This window comes from Gambusia affinis, linkage group LG07 (assembly GCF_019740435.1).
Source record: "Gambusia affinis linkage group LG07, SWU_Gaff_1.0, whole genome shotgun sequence".
NCBI lineage: Eukaryota > Metazoa > Chordata > Actinopteri > Cyprinodontiformes > Poeciliidae > Gambusia > Gambusia affinis.
In genome coordinates this window covers 27797854-27819368 of record NC_057874.1, presented here as the reverse complement: position 1 = coordinate 27819368, position 21515 = coordinate 27797854, and the positions used below count along the sequence as shown (strand labels likewise).

The 21515-nt window shown below is 37.8% G+C and overlaps 3 protein-coding genes across 4 annotated transcripts; all 3 read right to left on the bottom strand.

The window, feature by feature from the left end:
• Positions 1 to 443: 443 nt before the first annotated feature.
• LOC122834761 (complement C1q subcomponent subunit C-like) lies at positions 444 to 4825 on the bottom strand. Its single transcript, XM_044123482.1, has 7 exons — positions 4680 to 4825; positions 4305 to 4408; positions 4155 to 4217; positions 2972 to 3125; positions 1926 to 2066; positions 1712 to 1835; positions 444 to 762 (listed from the first exon to the last, which is right to left on the bottom strand). The coding sequence occupies exons 2-7, from the start codon at positions 4402 to 4404 to the stop codon at positions 628 to 630; spliced, it is 717 nt and encodes a 238-aa protein (XP_043979417.1). The 5' UTR covers positions 4405 to 4408; positions 4680 to 4825; the 3' UTR covers positions 444 to 627.
• A 2644-nt stretch (positions 4826 to 7469) lies between these two features.
• LOC122834760 (collagen alpha-1(X) chain-like) lies at positions 7470 to 12749 on the bottom strand. The gene is made up of 7 exons (XM_044123481.1): positions 12602 to 12749; positions 11904 to 12068; positions 10889 to 11065; positions 9931 to 10010; positions 9728 to 9844; positions 9552 to 9635; positions 7470 to 8775 (listed from the first exon to the last, which is right to left on the bottom strand). The coding sequence occupies exons 2-7, from the start codon at positions 12055 to 12057 to the stop codon at positions 8608 to 8610; spliced, it is 780 nt and encodes a 259-aa protein (XP_043979416.1). The 5' UTR covers positions 12058 to 12068; positions 12602 to 12749; the 3' UTR covers positions 7470 to 8607.
• Positions 12750 to 13823: 1074 nt separating this feature from the next.
• LOC122833515 (cyclin-D1-binding protein 1 homolog) lies at positions 13824 to 20564 on the bottom strand. 2 transcript variants are annotated; one of them, XM_044121142.1, is made up of 11 exons: positions 20401 to 20564; positions 19183 to 19242; positions 18869 to 18948; positions 18587 to 18677; positions 17826 to 17922; positions 17469 to 17542; positions 16373 to 16449; positions 15923 to 16194; positions 15583 to 15643; positions 15335 to 15381; positions 13824 to 13968 (listed from the first exon to the last, which is right to left on the bottom strand). In XM_044121142.1, exons 1-11 carry the CDS (start codon positions 20486 to 20488, stop codon positions 13860 to 13862), a joined length of 1056 nt encoding a protein of 351 aa, XP_043977077.1. In that variant the 5' UTR covers positions 20489 to 20564; the 3' UTR covers positions 13824 to 13859. The 2 variants fall into 2 exon arrangements, with proteins under 2 accessions (XP_043977077.1, XP_043977078.1); XM_044121143.1 differs by lacking the exon at positions 20401 to 20564 and having other exon boundaries at positions 19143 to 19234.
• Positions 20565 to 21515: the final 951 nt, after the last annotated feature.

Below are 21515 nucleotides of genomic sequence, written 5' to 3'. Positions count from 1 at the left end.
CCCACGTTACTCAAATCCATCAAAATTGGTGTCAAACGCTGGTGGTGTGTTTGTGCTGCTTTAGCTCTGAAAATATTGATGAAAACCTCTGATGACCTACAGAAACTTTTTCATTAATATCTTTAGAATGATAGCAGCACAAAGTCAAATTTTCACTGCTCAAACATTTGATTCATTAGATTTTAGTAGATCTGAAGATGGTGGTGGTGGTGGGGGGGATCTCCACTCAGGTAAAGGTCTCAGGTGTTTGCAGATAAATAAAACTCATCTCTTATTCTGGTAAATCAAAATATTCAGTTCCAAATGGAATCAGCTCCCAGTGTGGAGAAATTAACTCAATGAGAAATTAACTTAGAGTTTTTGTTGCCACTATTTGTTTATAATTTATTAGAGTGATGAGTTAGAATACAAAAATAAAGAAATGAAACAAATAGGACTTTGGGTTTTAGCAGAAAATCTTTTTACTGGTGACACAAAAATGATAAATTCGACAGAGGAAATTGATTAAACTGAAAAAAATTCTCAACATCTCAGTTTGGTTTTTCAGTAAAATCCGAACAGGAGACACACAAAGTGGGAAAGTAACAGGAATTTCTGTGGTTGTTGTTGTTGCGTCCATGCTGGAGGTCAGTAAGGGTGCAGCAGAAACCCAGAGAAGATGCTGAAGCCGTTGCCTCTTCCTGTCATCCCTCGGTGCTCCCTGGTCTCCAGCCAGACCTCCTGACCCTGAGACACGTAGACGGCCAGCCCGCCTGACGTCACCTGGAACAAGGAAGACCTCAGCCTTACTGCATGCTCACCCGCATTATGGAACATTTTTAGTTTGATCATGTTTATTTTGCTTTATGTGCATGAAGAGAAATCAATACGCTTGTAGTTTCTTGATTTGTAGGAAAACCAGATTAATTCCCAAACAACGAAAGTTTAACAGTTTCCTGCTCAACTGGAGTTTTTCAGGTCCAGTCCTGGAGAGTTACCATCCTGAACCTTTAGATGCATTCCTGAATCAAACGAAGGGCTCGTTAACAAGCCTCTGCAGATCTGAAGGATCCAAATGATCTCTGAACAAATCTGTGTTTATATTCTGCTGATGTCGAAAAAACACACTTTTGCAATTGCGGTGAATCCATCACATAAGAAGGGAAATTAAAATCACATGTGAATAAGCTTGTTCACACAATAATTCAGACATATTTTAGATGTCGGCGTCTTGCTCAGGCTTTGGACTGACGAAGTCCTGCTGCTACGTTTGTGGCTACGTTTGGGGAAATTGTAGTCGGCGATTTTACAGAAGAGCTACGGATTCAACACGTTGGAATGACACAAAACGTTTTGTGGAGCCAGACGCAAAGCAAAAACAAAACATCATCCTCCTACTACTTCCTGTCGTTTTGTGGAGCCTCCTACTACTTCCTGTCGTGTTCTTCAGCGTTTCTACCAGTAGTAACATCTGGGGGATCACATGACTTGTATAACATGAAGAAACCTCTTCATCTTAAAACCATTTCATTGAGTTTTTTTTTCAAAATTGCTGTGTTTCCGTTAAGCAAATTTATTTTTGTAATTTCAATCTGTGCAATAATATGTCTACTGGGAAAGCTGCTGCTGATGGGATTTCAGCAGGGATGCATCCAAAGACTGCAGGATGGTTCCTCTCAGGACTGGATTTTGAATAAAAATGACAAACTGAAGAGTCGCCTGACGCTCTGACCTGTTTTTTGCGGCGAAGATCACAAAACGACGCGAGCAGATTGTTGTCGAGCTTCAGCTGCACGCAGAGTTTATCCTCCAGAGAAGCGTGATACACAAAGTAGTACATCCCTGGGATGCGACACCTGCAGCCCAACACAAGCAAAGGCAGGAAGAGGAGATTCTTAAACCTCGTTTGGAAAAATCGACTTGAAACCAGAGTTTAAGATGCTCACCTGAAGTGTCCCGTCTCTGTATTGAAGTCGTTCTCAATGTTAGTTATGACTTTAGTGAACAGAATTGTGCTGCTTTTAGCAGGAAACTCAGACGTTGCTCTGGCCACACTGAAGGCCGCCTTCTGCTGAGCCGCAGCCGACCTGCAGAAAACAGGGAGGTTCTGGTTCTGAAGCTGAGGAATCAAACTTTTTCTACAATATTTTATTCAGCTAGTGGCAGAACTGCTGCAATACTATGTTTATTTTCTAATTCTACTTAGTTTAGGCCACATGTTTACTGGCTTCTAGTGCTTTCCTGGTGGAGGACTGTTCCGGCTGAAACGAGGTTGTTCCACCCCACAGTCACCCTGTGCTTGACCAGGAAGTGAAAATTTGATGTCAAGTTTCCTTTGATAATTAATGTGATTTTAATGAGTAGCTTTAAATGAAAATGAGCTGCTTGTTATAGAATAGAAACAAACTTTATTTTCCCAAAACAATCGCTAAATTAAAGTTTAGCAACAGCTTAAAGTTTTCAAAACAATTTATAAATAACAAGACTGCAGTAATGATGAAAGTAATAATAATTAATGATAATAATGAAGCTTGAATCTGATTTAATCAACTGAACTGTGTTGAATTAGACCTTTTGCATTAAAAATAAACTGAAATACAAAAGTTAACAGGATAAAAAAACTCATAAATAATTTTTAAAGGGATTTAATTCATCAGCATACTCAAATAAAATAAAATCCAGATTAAAAGTATTTAAGTATTTGTTGTTCCTTCTCATTTTCTGGCTGAACTTTTGTTTAAAATTGTTAGAAGTTATGAAAAATGGTTGAATTTTACACTTTAATCTTTTTTGAATGTTTTGTTTTTAAGCTGATTTAAGGAGCTACTTCTGCAGAGAAACACCCATATAACCTAAATACTTTAACTATTTTAAATTATTTAAGTATTTGTTGTGTGTATTATTTATTTTTCTCTTGTAAAGCACCTTTGAGTGTCTGAAAAAGTTCTATAAAAATTTGATTTATTATTATTTTTGCTTGTCTGTGTTGTACCCAGCTTCTCCTGGCTCTCCTGGAGGCCCGCGAATCCCCGCACTGCCCGGTTCCCCTGGTTCCCCTGACGGGCCTCGTTTGCCAGGCGGTCCCGCCGGACCCGGTTCCCCCTTCTGGCCCTTCTGAGGCCCCAGGCTGCCGGTCCTTTCTGATCCTGGTGAACGACAGTGAGTGGATGTTTTCATTTTGTTGTTTCTTCAGATCGGTGCTGCTCCACTGCAATTTCATACTAAGAAATAAAACTTTTAAAATATATTAAACTAGAAACAGAAATTAACCTGCTTTTCAAACCATTTTGGTTACTTACAGAAAATAATATTTAATTTCTGTCTTAAAATGGGGTTTTGCAAACCAAATTGTGTGTACAGAAATGAAGAGAAAGTAGTTTTATTTAATTTAAAATATATTTACACTTTGCTTTAACTTTAACTGTTTAGTCCACTTTAACTGAACTCCGGTTTGTTCGATGAGGTGTGAATGAAACTCTGGTTCGCCTACAAACCTCAGTCTCGGTTCGGTTGAAGTGAACTCTGGTTCAGTTTGAATGCATATGTGAACGTTAAGCAGACTGGAGACCGTTCCAAAAGCAGGAAGTGGACTACAACCCAGGGCATTCTGGGTAAAAGCAGCCAAAACAAACCAGCTAGTTTAGTGTTAGCGTGAGAAATGGCTTGTAGCCTTTAGCCAAAGACAAAAGAGAAATCCTACAGCTGCTATAATCTGACACCACTCCATTTTTCCTGAAGCAGGAAGTTCTGCTCGGCGTCTTCAGAGGTTTTCATGCCGTTTCCTTCACTGGTTCTTGGTGCAGGTAGACCCAAAATGATTAACGCTTCAACAGTTAATCACTCCAGGTTGTGAGTACAAATCCATGAAGCACCTTGAAGATTTTATTGGGAAATGAACTGAAAATCCTGTATTATTGTCCTTCCAATTCCCAGTTATTCACCACATTGTGGTATTTTGGTTTATCGCATAAAAATCCGTTGAAATCGATTAAAATGTCTGGCTGTAATGTGAAGTAATAAGAAACAGTTTCAGTGGTATTAGCTACTGCTAATGTTTTTCTAATTACCATAAAACACAAATTAACATCTCAGCATGAAATCATCAAAAACATTTCCACATTAATCCGGATCTGACAACGAAAGACCAAACATGACAAACGTTTTGGAAAATCTACCTGGATCTCCTTTTTCTCCTCTCTGCCCATCACGGCCGTCTCTACCGGGAAGTCCGGGAATACCTGAGGAACGCCACAAAACATCACGGAAACACCCTACAAACAATCCATCCCATACAACAATCCAACAACCCATACACCCAAACAGACCTGGCATCCCTGGCATTGCTGGACACGTTTCCATGGCGACCAGCAGAGGTCCAGCCAATGAGAGCAGAGCTCCCGTAAGGAGAATACGACGGAGGAGCATGATGCTAACAAGGAGAGGAGGAAACGAGGAGAAAATCAGAGGAGTAGGGTCAAATATGTGAAAATGAAATGAATGGATGGGAAGATGAATTAAATATGAGAAAATCAGGTCAAAGGAGGAAATAACAGGAAATATTCAGGAAAAACAGGGAGAAGGGAATTAAGAAGGAGGCACATTAAAATCTCTGACAAAAACTTTGAAACTTAATAAAGGAGATAAAACCATAAAACCAAAAATCAGCATTAAAATAAATGTATTAACGATCCAAAACATACCCGAGGGAGTAAAAACTGAAGAGAAGCTCCGAGTCCTGCAGCGGCCGGACGAGGAAGTCAGCATAAAGTCGTATGAGGAAACATTTCTGATCCGACAGTTCTGCATTTCTGGGAGGGTACAGACGGCCGCAGAGATCCAGAGACAGAACCGAGTCCCAACAGCAAACCAGTCACTTCATAGACACGGGAAAATGACTCAAGCTTCAAAAAATACTCAACAAATGAAGTTGAACATCCAGAATGAAACAAAACATTCAGAGACGTTTTGGGCCTCGTGCAGATCAGAACCGCAGGGGGTAATAAGGAGTCATAGTGTTTGAGTTTGGGTTTCCTTTATGTTTGCGTTTATTATCGCTCAACAGGTCTTGCCATACTCACTTTTGAATCTTCCATTAATCAGAAAAGTGACTGAAAAATCGGTTTCAACAGTGAAACGATTTCCTGACGATGAACAACCACTTTGACGTATCCGGTTTCCATGGTTACCGCAGTCCTGAGACTGGCCTAGTCAAAGCGTTCAATGACATCAATATAAACACGGACTGCGGAAGAACCACTGCTGGTTCTGTTGGACCTCAGTGCAGCTTTTGACTCCGTTGACCTTCATCTATTACTGGGACGGTCCAGAACTCAACTGGTTCCAGTCGGACCTAAAGAGCTGAGATTTCTTTGTTTCAATGGGAAACTTCTCATCGAAGCGGACTGAAGTCAGGTGGGGTTCCCCAAGGCTCCGTCCTGGGAGCTCTCTGATTCAATATCTACCTGAATCAGAAGACACACGGCTCTACATTATGATGTCAGCAGGTGAATCAGAACCAGCCAATCACTGAACAGAAGAACAGATAAATGTGCCAAAACAAAAGAAACAGAACTGAAGTTTTTATCTTTGGACCTAAAGAGGAGTCAATGCACAGCTTCAGTTATTACAGCGAGAAACTAAAGATCAGGCTGAACTCTGACCTGAACATTCAGAGCCACATAAAGATAGTTACAAAGTCAGTCTTCTGTCACCTGAAGAACATTTCCAGGATTGGAGGACTAATGTTCCAACATTAGAGAAACTCGTCCACACGTTTTTCTTTAGTCACTTTTATTACTGCAGCAGCGTCTTCACAGGTGAAATCAGTCCGACCTCCTGCGTCTCGTGGGTTCTGGAAGGATTTTGGAAATCCGTGGGTCCGATCTCCTCCATGTCAGAGTCGGGTTCTGGGTGCCTCGTCACTCCTGCTGTTGACTATTGAACTTTTTAATGGATAAAACTTATAATCCAAGCAAACTGTTTGGATTCAGTTGTTTACAGATACATTCTGTCTTGGGCTGCAGTTATCACTAAATGCATCTTGTACTAATTAGCGCTGTGTTGTGCTTTTCAGTGATATTATCATTATAAGTTGATTATGTTGTTTGTTACATGGTTTCTCAGTTTTTGTCTTTTTCTCTCTTTCTGCAGGTGTAGAAGCAAATTTATTGGGTGTTTTCAGTCTTTCATTCTCTCCTCTATTCTTTTCTTTTTTCCCCTTTTAACTCTTCACCTCTCCTCTCTTTATTTGTTTTTTCCCCTTGTTTTCCATCTCTGTGTCTGTTGTTTTTTAGTAAAATACGGGCAGCCATGGGTGCCAGAATTTTATAAATACGGGTTTTACCGTATTTATACAATTTTACACATAAATATGGTAAAATCGTATAAAATCTGAATTTATACAGTAAAATTCTGCCAACCACAGCTGCTGGTATTAGAAATGTTTATTTTTTTTTACAGTGTAAAGTATCAAACAGGACACAAAAAGATATTTCCACCAGGGTTGGTGTCAGTGTAGAATCCAGCAATAATACTAATATTTATGTTTTTCTCAGTTTTAAAAAGATGTTAAATTCTTATCCATCAAAAAAAGAGGCTAAGCTAACAACACGGAGGTTCTGCAGGTCAAACAACCAAAATCTTTTTTATTCTCTCTGCAGCTCTGTGGCTTTGGGCGACTCTGTTTCAGTTTCCTTCTGGCCTGTAAAGGATTGAGAAACACTGGAGCTCCGCTGCGACAGCAGGCAGAGGTCACCTCAGGGTGTGGCACAATAACCCAGAAACAGGATGTGCAGAAACACAACTTGTTTCGTTTGCTTCGCAAAATTAAACAAAAATGATCTGATGATCAAACAAACAGCATCAGCCAGGAAGGATTGTCATGTTTTATGAACTCTGAGGAGAAGATAAATATCTCTCTCATGTTGCTACAGAAACATTCACACAGCAGGTGAATGATGACACCCATATTTTACTTTTCCACAACCCAATTCTGATGTTTTTACATTTGTGCCACTTCTATACGTGAAGCTAAATCAGATGTGTGATTATTTTCAAAGCATCTGCAGTCTGAGATCAGGTTGCATTTAACTTTGATGTGAGACTTTCATCATAATTTTGCCTCAGAAGACGCCCGACGCGTCAACCTGGACGTAAACAATGGTTGAAAATTACAATTATGAATAATTATGATCCTCTTAACTCCTCCACTCCTGGCTGTGATTTCTATAGAGACGTTTGTTTCCGTGGCTCCTATCGAGTTCTCATACAATAATACTTTATTTTTATAATATAATTTATTATGACTTTGTTCTTGTACGACTGCAATCTCGTATTTATTTCAACTTGTGACTATTTTCAGAAAAAAAAAAGAATTCTCTTCATCTGGCCATAATAGTTTGTGGTAAAGAATAGAGTAGAAAATGAAATACACACATCAAGGTTGAGGTTTGCTGGTTTGAGATAAAAAATATGACAAAGTCCAGCCATTATAGAGCTCTAAACGGTTTCTTTATGTAGTTCTTTGAACATCACACTACATTTCACAGCCAAATATTCCACACAATAGGAAGGAGCCATTTCTTCACTAATTCCATACACCTGGCTTTTAAAGCATGGCCTGAACTAATTAAGGGGTGGAGACAATTACATTACCAAGGAGGAAAGAAAAAAAAAACATTGGTGTTAAACAATATTCCCAAAGAAATACACACAGAATTACAACCAACAATTCAACAAAACAAAAACAAGCTGGGCCCAAACAAAAAATAAAACAAACACCACAAAAAAGAACCAAGGTTAAAAAATAAAATTTATTATTTTAGTGCAATAAAAAAAACCATAAAGCAAACATAGATGTTAGCAGAACAAGAATCTAAATTTTAAAGAATTTTAATTTATTTGCTTTGTGAACTGATGCTACTGGAATTAAAATAAAGAAACATTTTGAGTTATATTTATTACAGTAAAGCAGAGGTGACCAAAGTGCGGCCCGAGGGCCATTTGTGGACTTCAGAATAATTTTGGGTGGCCATTGATCACAGTTCAAAAATAGCATAAAAATGTTTTGCTGGTTCAGGCAGTTGATGCAGATCTGCATTTCAAAATCTTAAAGTGTAAAATCTGATGTGCAACACAAAGTGTTCATCTTTAAATTTTATTAGGAATAAGTACAGAAAACCTCCTGTATTTAATAAACTTGGAAAAATAAGGCAAGAGTGAGCCACATACTCTTCCTGTTGCTAAAAACAGAAGAAAGAAAAAAGCAGAAAAAATTTTACTAATTTAAATTGGATTTTTTTAAAAATCTGTCAAACCTGCAAGAACCTTTTTTGTTTTATGTCTACAAAGAACTACAGAAATCTGACTGCTTTGCTTATTTCATTACAACATGGTGTGGTAAGTTTGTTTCTTCAGCAAATAAAAATTATAATAAAAAATACTAAACATTTGGTGGCCCTTGGAGTAGTTCCCAAACGTTTGGACTCCACTCCATTAAATGATCAGCTTTAGGTTCAGAGTCAGGGTCTAATAAAAATCGATCGGCTCTGAAATGAGTAGATATGAAAACATTTTACGTGATGCAGCTGCTGAACCTCAGAGACTGAAATCAGGACTCGACTAGTTTTATTATGAATTTGAGAAGATCAGGAAGCCGTTGAAGATGATCAGTTTCTCTCTGAGGTCTCTTGCGTCGGCGTCTTTCTGGATCTGCAGGTTTTGCTGTTGGTCTCTGTAGGACTCCAGCCAGACTTTCTGTCCCGCCGTCAGCTCCAACACGACTCCCCCAGACAGAACCTGGAAAAAAACCCACAGCTCATCACATCAAGGCCTGAGAAGAAACGATCCGCCTCTCTGCTGTCGGTACGGGTTTTATCAAAGGACAAATGTCACGTTTTAGAGGCAGAAAAACTGTAAATCCTGACATGAAGCATAAAAATATGTCACAAGATGAAGGTGAGTAGTTGGACAAATGTTGAATTTGCATTTATCTGGAGGTTTTTTCATCCCTTCTCCTTCCTGTGCTGTCAATGCAGATTCCAGAGTTTGATACTTTTTTTTATAACATTTTGCAGTTTTTTCAAACTTTAGTATTTCTCAGTTGAGGACATAAAATGTACACAGATATTGGCAGCTGGAAGAAAGATAATAAGAGAAAAGGAGAAATTGTGTTTAATGCCACTATGTAACTTTTATTAAAACTTTTTTTTTAAACTTATTTGTTGAAACTGTCACCATGTTGTGCCAGTTTGACATCAGACAGACAATCTGTGAAAACACTGAGCTCCTCCTCCTCCCACTCCTCCCACTGCTAACTCCCTTTAGCATATTTAGCAGTGCGTCCATGAGGATTATTGACAGCGCTAAGACCCTCCTCCTGGCTCTGATTGGTTGTTTTTGGTTGGGAGCGGTACATTTGTTCAGATGGGAATAATATTACTGGGAGGAGATTGATCTTTTACATCTTTCTCATGTTATCCTGTCACAAATATGTAGAAAACAGATTTTCTTTGAATAAAAGTTTCATACTGCAGCTTTAAGTCGTATATATTAAGCGTAATTTGGACACTTACCTGTTCAGAGTTCCTAGTGTTTTCATCACAAAACACTATTTTCTCTTCTTCTCCTTCTTTGACTAAACCCAGGCACATGCTGACCTACAAACACATGCAGAAGCTCAACAGCTGCTACATATTTTTACAGCATTTTTAGCCATAATTGTAGTGTAAACAAGGAAGTGGAGGCTTACCTTGGCAATGGAGTGGAAGGTGAAGTAATAAAAACCAGGTGTTCTGCAGGTGAAGATGCCGGTGTTTATGGCGAAATTGTTGTTGGTGTTGACGACGGCCTCCTGATAGGTTATTTTCTGACAGGAAACGAATGAGCTTTCAGTTATGAGTAGAAAAACAATAAATCAGTCCCTCGCATGTAGAAATGTGATTTTTATCAAACCTGGTTGAAAGGTGGATATTTGGTGACATCTCTCTTCACAGAGAAAGCTGAGTGAGTTTCCTGATTGGACGAACTTTGACCTGAAACCACAGACGCATTAATTAAAACATAACTTTTTGTTATGTGGGCCAAAATCAACAAGTCAGAAAACTTCTAGCCCAAAACCCCACAGCTAATAATAGAAAGACGGAAATAAAATCAATCAATTAATTCTGCCTGTTTTTTTCTCTTGTATAAAATGTGGATCCAAACTTTAAAAGGATTTTCTATATTAAAAGAAACTTAATCTAGTTTTCAATTCAAAAATATTTTGTTGATCCCAAAGGGAAATTAAATGTAATTTATTCATATTAATAATTCGGATTAATTCAGTTCTTCAGAGTAATTGTAGATAATGACGGGTGTTGGCAGGAGAGATCTGCTGTAGCAGTCTGTGTTACAGTCAAAGAAACCTCTGACTGAAGACACTTTGTTTTCCCAAGACAGTCTCATGAAATTCTTTCCAAATTCTTTTTGAACAAATCTATTCTGTTATATTTTCTTCCTTTCAAAACTTTCCCTATGTTTAATCAAGTTTAATAAATTAAATAAAAGCTGATTTATGCACAGCAGAGTTGGTAAAAGTCTCTATTACAAACATTTGGTTGTAATTTTACCCTGACTACATATAAAAAGTTTGCATTTGAGTCATTCTTGAGCTGCAGTTGGGGGCCACATAAAATCATTGGAAGGGCCACCCAGAGCGCTCACAAAACGTCCCTGAGGGCCCACAGAACCGGGCCGGGCAGGTTTTCTGGGGGAAACCTGGACATTAACGTCCAGATAAGTGAAAACAGTGAAAACCGTGAAAACCGTCTCCATTTCCTGCTCATCAGTTATTTTGGTGCTTTTCTGTGTGAACTTTGTGCTTGTCAGAGTGTTTGAGGTCAGATAGCTTCGTTGTATGAGCTGCGTTTACCGGGGTTGAGGTTCATCCCCACTCGACCGGGTGGACCAGGCCGGCCGGCCATTCCTGCTGCTCCCACGTCACCACGGTAACCCTTTGGACCAATCGGCCCTTGTGGCCCCGAGCTTCCTTTGTCCCCTCTCAGCCTCAGCAGCATGCTTGGGTCCATTGGGCCGTCCATCCAGACAGCTGAGGACAAAGTCATAAACCAGTGAATAGTGCAAAAAAAAAAGTTGGTCTAAAGGTTGAAGGTTGCAGCGTCAACCAGAAGGCAACAGTGAAAACCCTGAAGTTCAGACATCTGCAGAGATCATTTTATCTGTGGTCAATGACCAAACTAAAGTCTTAACTTGGTGCAGTTTGCTTCAGTCCAGTGTGTTTAATGCACATAAAGATGCAATGTAGTCATAAACTCAGAAACATTTAGTATTGGTCAATAATCAATAATGCTAAAGTTATGAAATCACATATTTAAGAAAACCCTATAGGTGATTTATCATGCTTCTTTGAACAGGTTAGAATAGATGTATCTTCATTATGTTTTTCACACAAAATCATTTTTAGATTTAGATAATGAGATTTAAACTGCTCAGCTGTTTTAGGGCGTCCTGTCACTTTAAACTCTCGCATGTAAAAATGGCTGCAAACAGATGCGCAATCATACAACGGTACTTGTTTGAAAAGGAGAAGTGGAGCCAGAATCCAGAAATGGGTTTCTGGATGGTAAATCAACAACAAAACACATGTCTTATCCAGCAGCCATTGTACAGCGCTTACAGCGGTAAAACCAGCTGACCAAACATGCTGGAGCTCATCTCAGATTGCTAGGTAACAGGCTGTGCTCATTTCCAGACACCAAAAAGTAATAACTTATTACCAGCTAGCTGTTTTTTAAGCACTTGGTTTGTTTTTAGAACCAGTAGAAACCCAAGTGGAAGTACAAAACATGTAAACTATGAATTTTGCGTCAAAGGTCCCTTTTAAAACAATCCTGTATATGACTTGGGTTTCAGCAGGAAGATGCTACCTGGTTCTCCCTTCTGGCCTTTCATCCCAGCCAGCCCGTCCCGTCCAGGAGGTCCAAGTTCTCCTGGATGGCCGTTACAGTTCACGTCGCATCCGACGGCTGACAGCAGCAAAGCAACGGCGAACAGAACTGCACAGACCAAATCAGCTCCCATGGCTGGAAACGCTGGAGAGAGAAAACAGGAACGTATGCAGGATGATGAAAAGTCTTGGTTTTACCTTAAACTTTATTTTAAAGTTACTAAAAGAAACATCTGTTCACAAAAAGCAACTTTTGATTTACGAATTATGTTGCATCTGACAAAAACAATTCATGCAAACTATAAAAACTTTAGCCAGCAGTAATTACAGAAGAAAAATCTCATCCGTGTGAAAAACAGATAAATTTATCTAAACTTAAAATTTTGGCTTTAAAATAAAATGGAAATTAAGAACTGCTGTAAGTTTATTCATGTAAAAAACTGTCAGTTTTCTGACCAAACAAAGAAACATATCAGAAAATAACTTAACATTTTTCTTCTTTTGAGTCTCAGTGTATATTTCTAACCAATAAAGGAAGTTACTCCTTTAGAGTCAAGCAGCAGTGTTGTTGCAGATGGATTAAATGCATAAAAACTTGTGCTACATCCAATGCTCTTCTTCAAAATGTTTGCCTGTTTTAATCATCTTATTGTTGAGAATCAGAAGAAACCCTCTTACCGGTGGAGATCTACCCGGTTCGGAAGAGCAGCAAACAGATGATATTTCCTCTTTATTAGACTGAAGATTTGCTGACTTACTGAGATCTGCAGACGTGCTCACGTAGCACAAACACCCAGACATGAGGAAGAAGATGAAACCCATGAAGAAGAACCACCCAGAGCTGCTGCACTAAGATGTTAGGTTAATTTAAACGGGTTTTAACTCCTGCACTCCTGAAACTAACTGCTTAATTCTAGTTATAAATCAGTTTTTTTCCTTGAGAAAAATCCCATCTTTGGTTCACATCTACAAACCTTGCAGCCTAAACCCCAGGCACCTTTGGAGTAAAACCTCAAATCAGTCTGCAACTTTCTTATCTGTGCACAAAAGGAAATTTCTAACTTAAAACCCTTCAAAACTGAAAAATCTAATTGTATAAAGTCTGACTTATGAAACATTCAACACAATTTAAAGGCAGAAAAACAGAAACGCTCTCCACCATTAAACAAGGATTATTTAGATATTCCTGTGGAACTTTTTCCCAGCTGTGCGTCTTGAAAGCTTTCAGATTATCTGTAAATGTTAGAGATGTGGCGCCCCCGTCTGGTGGATAATATAATATTAGAGGACGGAAAACGCGTTGACTGGTACTGGTTCTGTGATCCACATTCACTGACCGATTACCAGAATAAGGTCATGATATTAACAAAGTAAAGTTAGATGAGCAGAACAAGGTCGTATTACCAATATGATTTTAAAAAATCAAATGAGGATTATTGAACACTTTGTAAAGTTATATTTTTTTAAATAAAAAAAAGATTGGTTTTAGAATTAAGGTAATATTATATATATATATATATATATATATATATAAATTATTACAACAGGATTTGGAAATGATATATATATATATATATATATATATATATATATATATATATATATATATATATATATATATGTGTAACTATATATATATATATATATATGTGTAACTATATATATATATATATGTATATATATATATATATATATATATATATATTTAATAAACAGCTCTGACAAAATATTTTACTTTCAAAACATTTCAAGTCCAACAAAAAAAACGTCATACAGTCAAAATGTATGTCCAGCTTTTATATAGTCTTTTTTCCCTCAGAGTTAAAGTAATTTGTTCCAATTTTATTTTCTGGCGCTCAGGTTTTACATAAACCAAAACAACGATTCTGCAAAGGCGGCCTTTAAATGCATGTTACAAACATTTTATTAAATTAAATTAGCCGTCCAGCTCAATCGATTCTTTGGCTTTCTGAACATTGTGATCGACGGCGGCCTCTAAAAACTGAATCCAGGTCAGCTCTGCTGCTCCACACACATGGCTGGATCTGGAGGGTGAGCACAAGTCAAAGCTGTCAGCACTAAAACAGCAACATTTACCACAAACAAATCATTTTAATGCTGGATTAAAGACAACATGCTGAAAACAAAACATTACACTGAAAAAAAATATTCTTATTGGCCCATTTTGGAGGTGACTAAACTGAGGTTTAGTTTGAAGAAACCTCATACTAAACTACGTATTAATATGTATACATATTCTTACTTAGTATGTTCTTAATCTGCAGTAAAGTTTATATTTTTATGTCTGTACACTTTGAGCATGTGAAACCAAATGTTCACACACATAAACATCGCCATTAAAGTTGATTCTGAAGTAATAATCTCACCTGGGTTTGGCTTGTGAAATGGAGCTCAGCTTTCTAATTTCTAAAGTTATTGACTTAAAAAGACGGGCAGTTACTTTTTCCTAAAGGGTGAGGAGGTTTGGGAAGCTTTTTCCTCTTAATAAACGAATTTATTATTTGAAAACTGTTTTCTGCATTTATCAGGCTTCAAAAACAAAATCTTAAGTATTTTTGATTAGTTTCTGCTAGGGGTTGAACGACTACATATTTTTTAAGGTCGACTACATCATGATAATAGTCGAGTCGATGTCGACTAGTCGCGGTGACGTCATAGTGACGTAAGCGCAAAAACCCTTCAGAACTACTTGGAGGCTCTATTAGCTATTTTCACGACAAATATTGACCCCCACCCCCACCACCCCCCACCTCACCCCCCCACCGTACAGGCTTTATTACCCGTTTTCACGGAAAAATACGGCATTTACACAGAACAGCAACAAGTGAAACAACAAAACATCGGGATAGTTTATGATAAATAATAAGTTGCTGGGAAACCAACATTCAAAAGGAAACGCACATCTTTTAGATGGCATTACCACAGATCTTTATTTAATCAGCAACATAACATCATAATGTATTAGTTAGATCGTCGTGACAAAGACATTCGCGAGCCGCTAAGTGACATCCTTAGCGGGAAGGGGGCGAGTTTTAGACGGCTCGTGTTTTGTAGTCGACTGCAGCTGCAACTCCATCTCCTTTTAAAAACACTGTAAAACCACAAATATGCATCCATCTACATATCATTTAAACTAATGTATTAACTTATTTTTCTTGTGTCTTGTGACGTTTACTGTGCTGTCAGATCAGCACAGGCTGTCACCACCGGCAATCACATGACTGCGACTAGTCGACATAAAATGTAAAAACTCGCGAGATGTCCTAGAGTCGACTGTCGACTAGTCGACTAATTGGTTCAATCCCTAGTTTCTGCATAAATATCACAATTAGGTATTTTCTGTGAATCATGCATTCTTGATCCAAACCACTGTGGATAAGTAAATATTACCTAATCAGGTCCAAAAGTTTTCTTAATGTTGCTGCCAATCTAGACATCTAAATGGAGAAAAAGAAAGTTTGTTATTTTTCAAAAGAATAAAAAACAAAAACAACTCAATGTCAATGTTATGGAAACACATTAAACATCAAAAATGGCTCATTTTCAAGATTCAAAAAAACACCCTTATTATTTTGAGGGAGAGTAAAAAATAAATGTATTCTATTTTTCCAATCAGAAAGAATGCAGGGTTGCCTTACGTGGTTTTCCACTCCACTGTAATTCATGGGTGGGTAGAGACAGAGGGCGAGATCGTCCACACTGCGAAGGAAAACATCAACGCTGAGAGAAACATCTTCATGGGAGTGAACAGTTTAAAAAAACCTTCTGATGTCAAACAAAGGAAAGTTAGTACAAGTCCAAACATCCTGCAAATAACTTGAACCTGCTGGCACAAACCAACATATTTTGGTTTAAATTTGTAATTCAATCAGCAGGAGTCCGTTTAGTTAATGTACCATCATTTACTTTTTCCATTTAGTTGCAACTTTTTTTATTCTCTATGTAAATCCAGCAGAAACAACAACACCGTCTCTTTACCTGGGGCTGATTTCCCGGCTGATGTCGGCCAGATCGTCCAGCTGAGCGACATTTTGAGGTTCAGCAGCGTCACCGTTGTCCTCGACGGCTGATCTGAATTTCCTCAGACAGGATGCAGCTGTTTCAAGTACCTCCAGACTTGCTCTGATCACCTGCTGGTCCTTCTCTGACAGGGACACGTCCCGGATGCTGTGAGGACTGTCACGGTCAGAGTTGTCTTCTGGGTCATGAATGAGGCAGTCCTTGAACGGGTCCTGGGGTTCGGATAAGAGCTGTGAACGTGAAGGAGAAAGCAGCTGTTGATTCTAAGCAATAAATCTGGGTTATTGTGTAAAAGTTAGGTTATTAAATATACAGAAACAACTAAAAGTTCAAATAAAATATGAGCTTTTCTTTGTAATAAGGACAAACACAAAGAAAAAAAACTTTTAAAAGAGTGTTAGTGTTTACCTGTTTAATTTTCTCAACGACATCTTTTACAACTCCAGACTGAGAAGACACATCGACCAGCAGAGCTTCCTTGTTGTCTGTAAAATACACATTTTTCCCAACAATAAACATCTCTGAGTGTTAAAGTAAGTTTTTTTTATTATAGTTGATCATGTTGTTTTTTATGTTTCCTTATTTCTTTTGTTCCTCCTATGGATGGATGGAAATATATAGATATTATTTATAATGTATAAAAGTATTGTTCATTTAAGTATCTCTACAACCTTAGGAAAAGGAAAAAATATGGTGTTTTATAAGATAATTGATCTTTTACGGTGCCAGTAATGCCGAAATTAATAGAAATTAGGAAGTTGTGGTACTCCGATTTAGCAATATAATTAGATTAGTAGTGTTACCACCCCCCCCACCACTAGAGGCAGTAGCAGGGCCGAAAAGATGCGACTAAGGAGCAGATTTAGAAGTTCACAGAAAGCTACAGAATTAGTTAAAAACTGTGAGCTGCGCTGAAATAAATAAAAGAGAGAAGTTCAAGTTCATGCTGAGAGCAAAAATCCTTCCTAAAGGTGAAAAATATCACAGATTTCAAAAGAAAATAAAAACGGGAGATCACGGATAATATAGGAAATAGCGCCCCCTTCACTTCCGGAATGCAATGGTCCCAGTTCCAAATAAGGTATGAGACTGACGGTGGTCCGTCCCGGTCTGCTGCAGCGAGGTCGGAGAACATATACAGGTCGCAAATATTTGGAAGTGTGAACGACCACGTAAAAACAAACAAACAAACAAACAAACAAACAAAAAAAAAAACTAAACTAAACCGATTTGACATAAAATTCGGAATTGGGACACTTAAGGCTGCAGTGTGAATGCAGCCTGATTGATTTAGTCATATGTGGCCACATATGGCCTTCACTGTCACTCGAAGGTAAATAAATACTCTTATTCCTACATCATTAAATGTTGAAAAATGATACATACTTACAAATATCTTACTCTACCTGAAAACTAGAAGCATTTCAGTCAAACAAACGCTGATGTTAATGCAGGTGATATAAAAAATTCACAGCTGAGTTTTGCTTTACTTGTTTCTGCTTACCTCTTGCTAGCTGAGCAAAGCGATCACAGGCCGACCAAACTCCTCTAGTGAACGTGATCTGCTCCTGAGTCAGGCTGAAGAGCAGATAGAGGAAAATGATGAAGCTGCATACAAATGAGAGAAGATATCCAGCAACTTCCTGGTTTGTTTGATTTTTTTCCTAGTAAAAATAATATTTATAATGATGGTCTGCTTGCACACAGCCCTTCACTAGTGATGGGTGATACGTTTAGTGTAATTTGCTTTGTGAATCCAGTGAAAAAAAGGCAAACAGCCTTAAGAAAACATCAACCACAGATGTTGGAGGCTGGCTGCTTTGTAGTTCCTCTCATGTTTGTGTGATAGTGATGTGTGCACCTCTGCAGTGGTGAGCTGATTATGACCTCCACCAGCTGTAAAATGCCGTCCAGCACCTCCACAGTGGCGTCCCTGACCTGTCGCCGTAGCGTCACCCCTGAGACACAGACAGGACTAAAATACTCAGCCAGACTTACAGAGCAGCTGCAAATATTAATCACTCTTCAGCAGAGGCAGGCAGAGTAACCAAAATGGTGATCAGGTCAGAGTAACACTGTTTCAACATATTTTTACTTAAGTAGAAAGCAGCTGTCCAAGAAATTACGCAAGTAACAATAAAAACGTATTTGGAAAAAAGTCTATTCAAGTACTGATCAAACTATGAATCATTTAATATTTAAAAATTAATAGACAAACTAAAACATCAAGTTATGTGGACATTTTGTCATTTTAAGAACCGAAATGATGAAAAACAAAAAAACATTCTAAAATCTTTCCAAATCAGTTTTTCAATAAAAACCTTCTGAAACTTTAATAAAAACTGCAGGTGTGTCTGTGTCTGGTGAATTTTTGGTTAAAACATGTTTGTCTTTCATTCAGTGGACAGAAAATCCAGAAATTTTACTCAAGTAAAAGCAGAGATACTTTGTAATAAAATGACTCAAGTACAGCATAGTAAAAATACTCCTAGAAGAAAATCTTTTCCAAAAAGCTACTCAAATAAATATAATTGAGCAAATGTAACTATTACCCAACTATGCTCTTTTGTAGCTATTTTATTTTGCTAATAAAAATTAAATTATATACAGTTTAAGAGTCACCTTGGCTTTCAGGTAGGCAGGAGTAAACTTCACTCAGAGTCAGTGTGCTGTTTAATACAGTCACTAAAAGCTTTTCTCCATCCTGCAACACCTGCAAGTTTGTTTTTAGGACACAATAAAGCATTTATATGGCAGTTCAACATGGAAAAACTCAACAGAATTCCTAAAACAAACAACCTAGAACAATTAGATGCTTTAAGATGTTTTCTTTGTGAGACCTGAATGAATGAGCAGAATTTTGTGTAAAGAAACGATTATTTGTGTTGAAAATAGCAAACTGACTTGTAAAGATGGCTGAGGGTTTTTTGAAGAGCCCATGCTGAGCAGCGTTGCCGCCATTGACACAACCGTTACTGCCTGGTCTGAGGACAGGGAAGAAAAGTTTGGAAACATTTTCAAAGTATTCAATAGAAACAAAACGCTTTATTGTAATGAGGAATAATGTGTGATGATAGAATGTAGTAAATGAGCGCTATTCTGAAACAACTGGCTTTTATATCTCATCTTAATGTGACAAAGGATGGCCAGTAACAAGATGGGAGGTAATTTGAGCTACCTGTTGTCTAGAAAATGTAGATTTGTTAATAAAACTCAACTCAAAGTGTCCCAGAACACGGAGAGATCATATGCTCCACCCTGTTCACCTGATTCTCCATCTAAAGGAAAAAATACAGAAAACACTCTTTCTGCTTGATTCTACCTCTTGAGAACATGTTTCAGTACTAAGCATCAAACACAATAAACAGAAGCAGAGACAGGCCGACCTATACAAGTTAAAATGTTTTGATATTTTACATATTCACCAATTCACTTCCATTTACAAGCAAACTCAGCAGCTACAAATTTCTACTGATGAAGACTTTTTGTCAGTAAAAAATGGTCCTTGATTTAAAAACACTTTGATTTAGAAATACTTTCATTAAAAATAATTTACATATTTTTAAATCAAAATACTTTGATTTAAAAATCTAAATAGTTTGATTTTTAAATCAAAGAATTTTGACCTGTTTAGTTGTTTTTTCTTTTTTTCAAAGTATTCTGGATTTTTAGAAGCTTTTTGGTATGCTACATGCAAACCTCTTGTCTGTTCAAAGATGCAATCTTAACAAATATTTCTGACAGTAATACAAAGATGAATTTGGCTCATGATCATAGATGGCATTTAGGAAATTTTCACTCAATTTTTCACTTCCTTGAGCGTCTTTAATTTGCTGTAGTTTAAAAACTACAGTACAATAAGATGCAGAAACAGCGCTGAAATTGACTTTATTACATTTTTATTAATCAAATAAAGGTTTTGCAAATCATAAACTGGGTTTTCAATATTTCACTATCAGTATATAACAATCTAGTCCAGGTTTAAAGAGCCTAAGTAATTGCAGTTTTTAAACTGAAGCAGATAAGAGACGCTCAAAGTAGTGAAAAATTAGTTGAACTTTAGCAATTTCCCGATTCGGAAATTAATCTTGTAATTTCAATAGAAGGCAGATAAAAATTCTTAATTTGCATAACTTAAAACTGCTAAACCAAAAATGCTTATTGTTTTTGTTTAAAATGAAAGGCAGTTAATTGTGATAATGACGTACCATATATATGTTTTTGTATGTTCTACTAGTATCGGAGCTATGAAATATAAAAAAGGTTATAGTAAATAAAAAGAGTTGATGTGAATATATTAAGAGACAAGTAAAGACATCAGGAAAATGGATTTTAAGAGACACCCCTTGGGATTTTAAATGCTAGTTCTAAATTAGCCTGCAATGGTGTTTTTTTTTTTTTCATTCCCTCCCCAATAAATAACTTGTGATATTTACCTCTGACTTGGTCTCTGATGCACTGGATGGAATTTAATGCGTTTCCTAGAGGCACAGCCAACTCTCCCTTGCCGCTTTCAGTAGCCATGATGCCGAAATGAGATTATAGTACCTAGCAACACAACTGTTGAGGAACTGTTAAAGAGCTTCAGATGCCAGGAGGGGGCCGGGGGGAGGGGCACTACTCCCCCCCCCACCTGGCATCTGATTGGCCCCCCTCTACCCTCAGCACCAGGTCATTCCTATACAGTATTTGTAATCATCGTAAGCTACCCTAATATGCAAAGAAGAAAAGCAAGCCACTGTTCTGCTGGGTGTGTATATATACATGTAACTGTGGCATCAATGAATTTCCAGAAGTCATTCAGTCAGGTATTTATTTAGATATTTTTTTATTCTGGGGAAGAAGAGTAAAACAAACCAACCACCTCTTCAACTCCCTCTCCTTGCACTCGAGCCCCACAGCAGCATTGAACTACAGAAGCCCAGGAGACACAAACAAGGCAGAGTGCAGAAGGGCGACCCCCGCAGGCAAAAACAAAACAATAAATAAAGATAACTGAATAAGAGAAAATTGACAAATTCTCAATATAAAATGAATTAGAAATAATAATAATGAAAAAGCAAATTCGTAACTCTGTTACATACACATTCTCATTTGTGCCTGCCTCTCCCTCATAGATTGCCCTGCTCCCCCTTGGTCCCCCGACATTAAAAGTCCGCCACTGCTTCGGACACATTGATCACTTCCGGTGTTATAGATTAACAAAGTGGACCTGGACCGCGGACCTGTACCGTTCCGTGGACCAATTGGTACCGGGCCGCGCAAGACATAAATAAATATGTCCGTTCTTTGTGTTGAGTCTGGGGATGCTTTTCTTTTGAAAATCCAAAACAGGATGCTGTCGGTTACGTCTTGCGCGCCAACATGCAGCAGAATGTGTAAGGCAAATCACAATTTTCACATGCAACATTAAACATATTTGCTTCAAATGGGATTTATAGTAAAGTTTTGCTAACGGTTTTGTCACACAAGTAGCATTTTTCAACAGGCATCAACACAGCCACCTACAATTTAGAAACATCTGCGGTGCGAGTAAATTTCAACCAGTTAA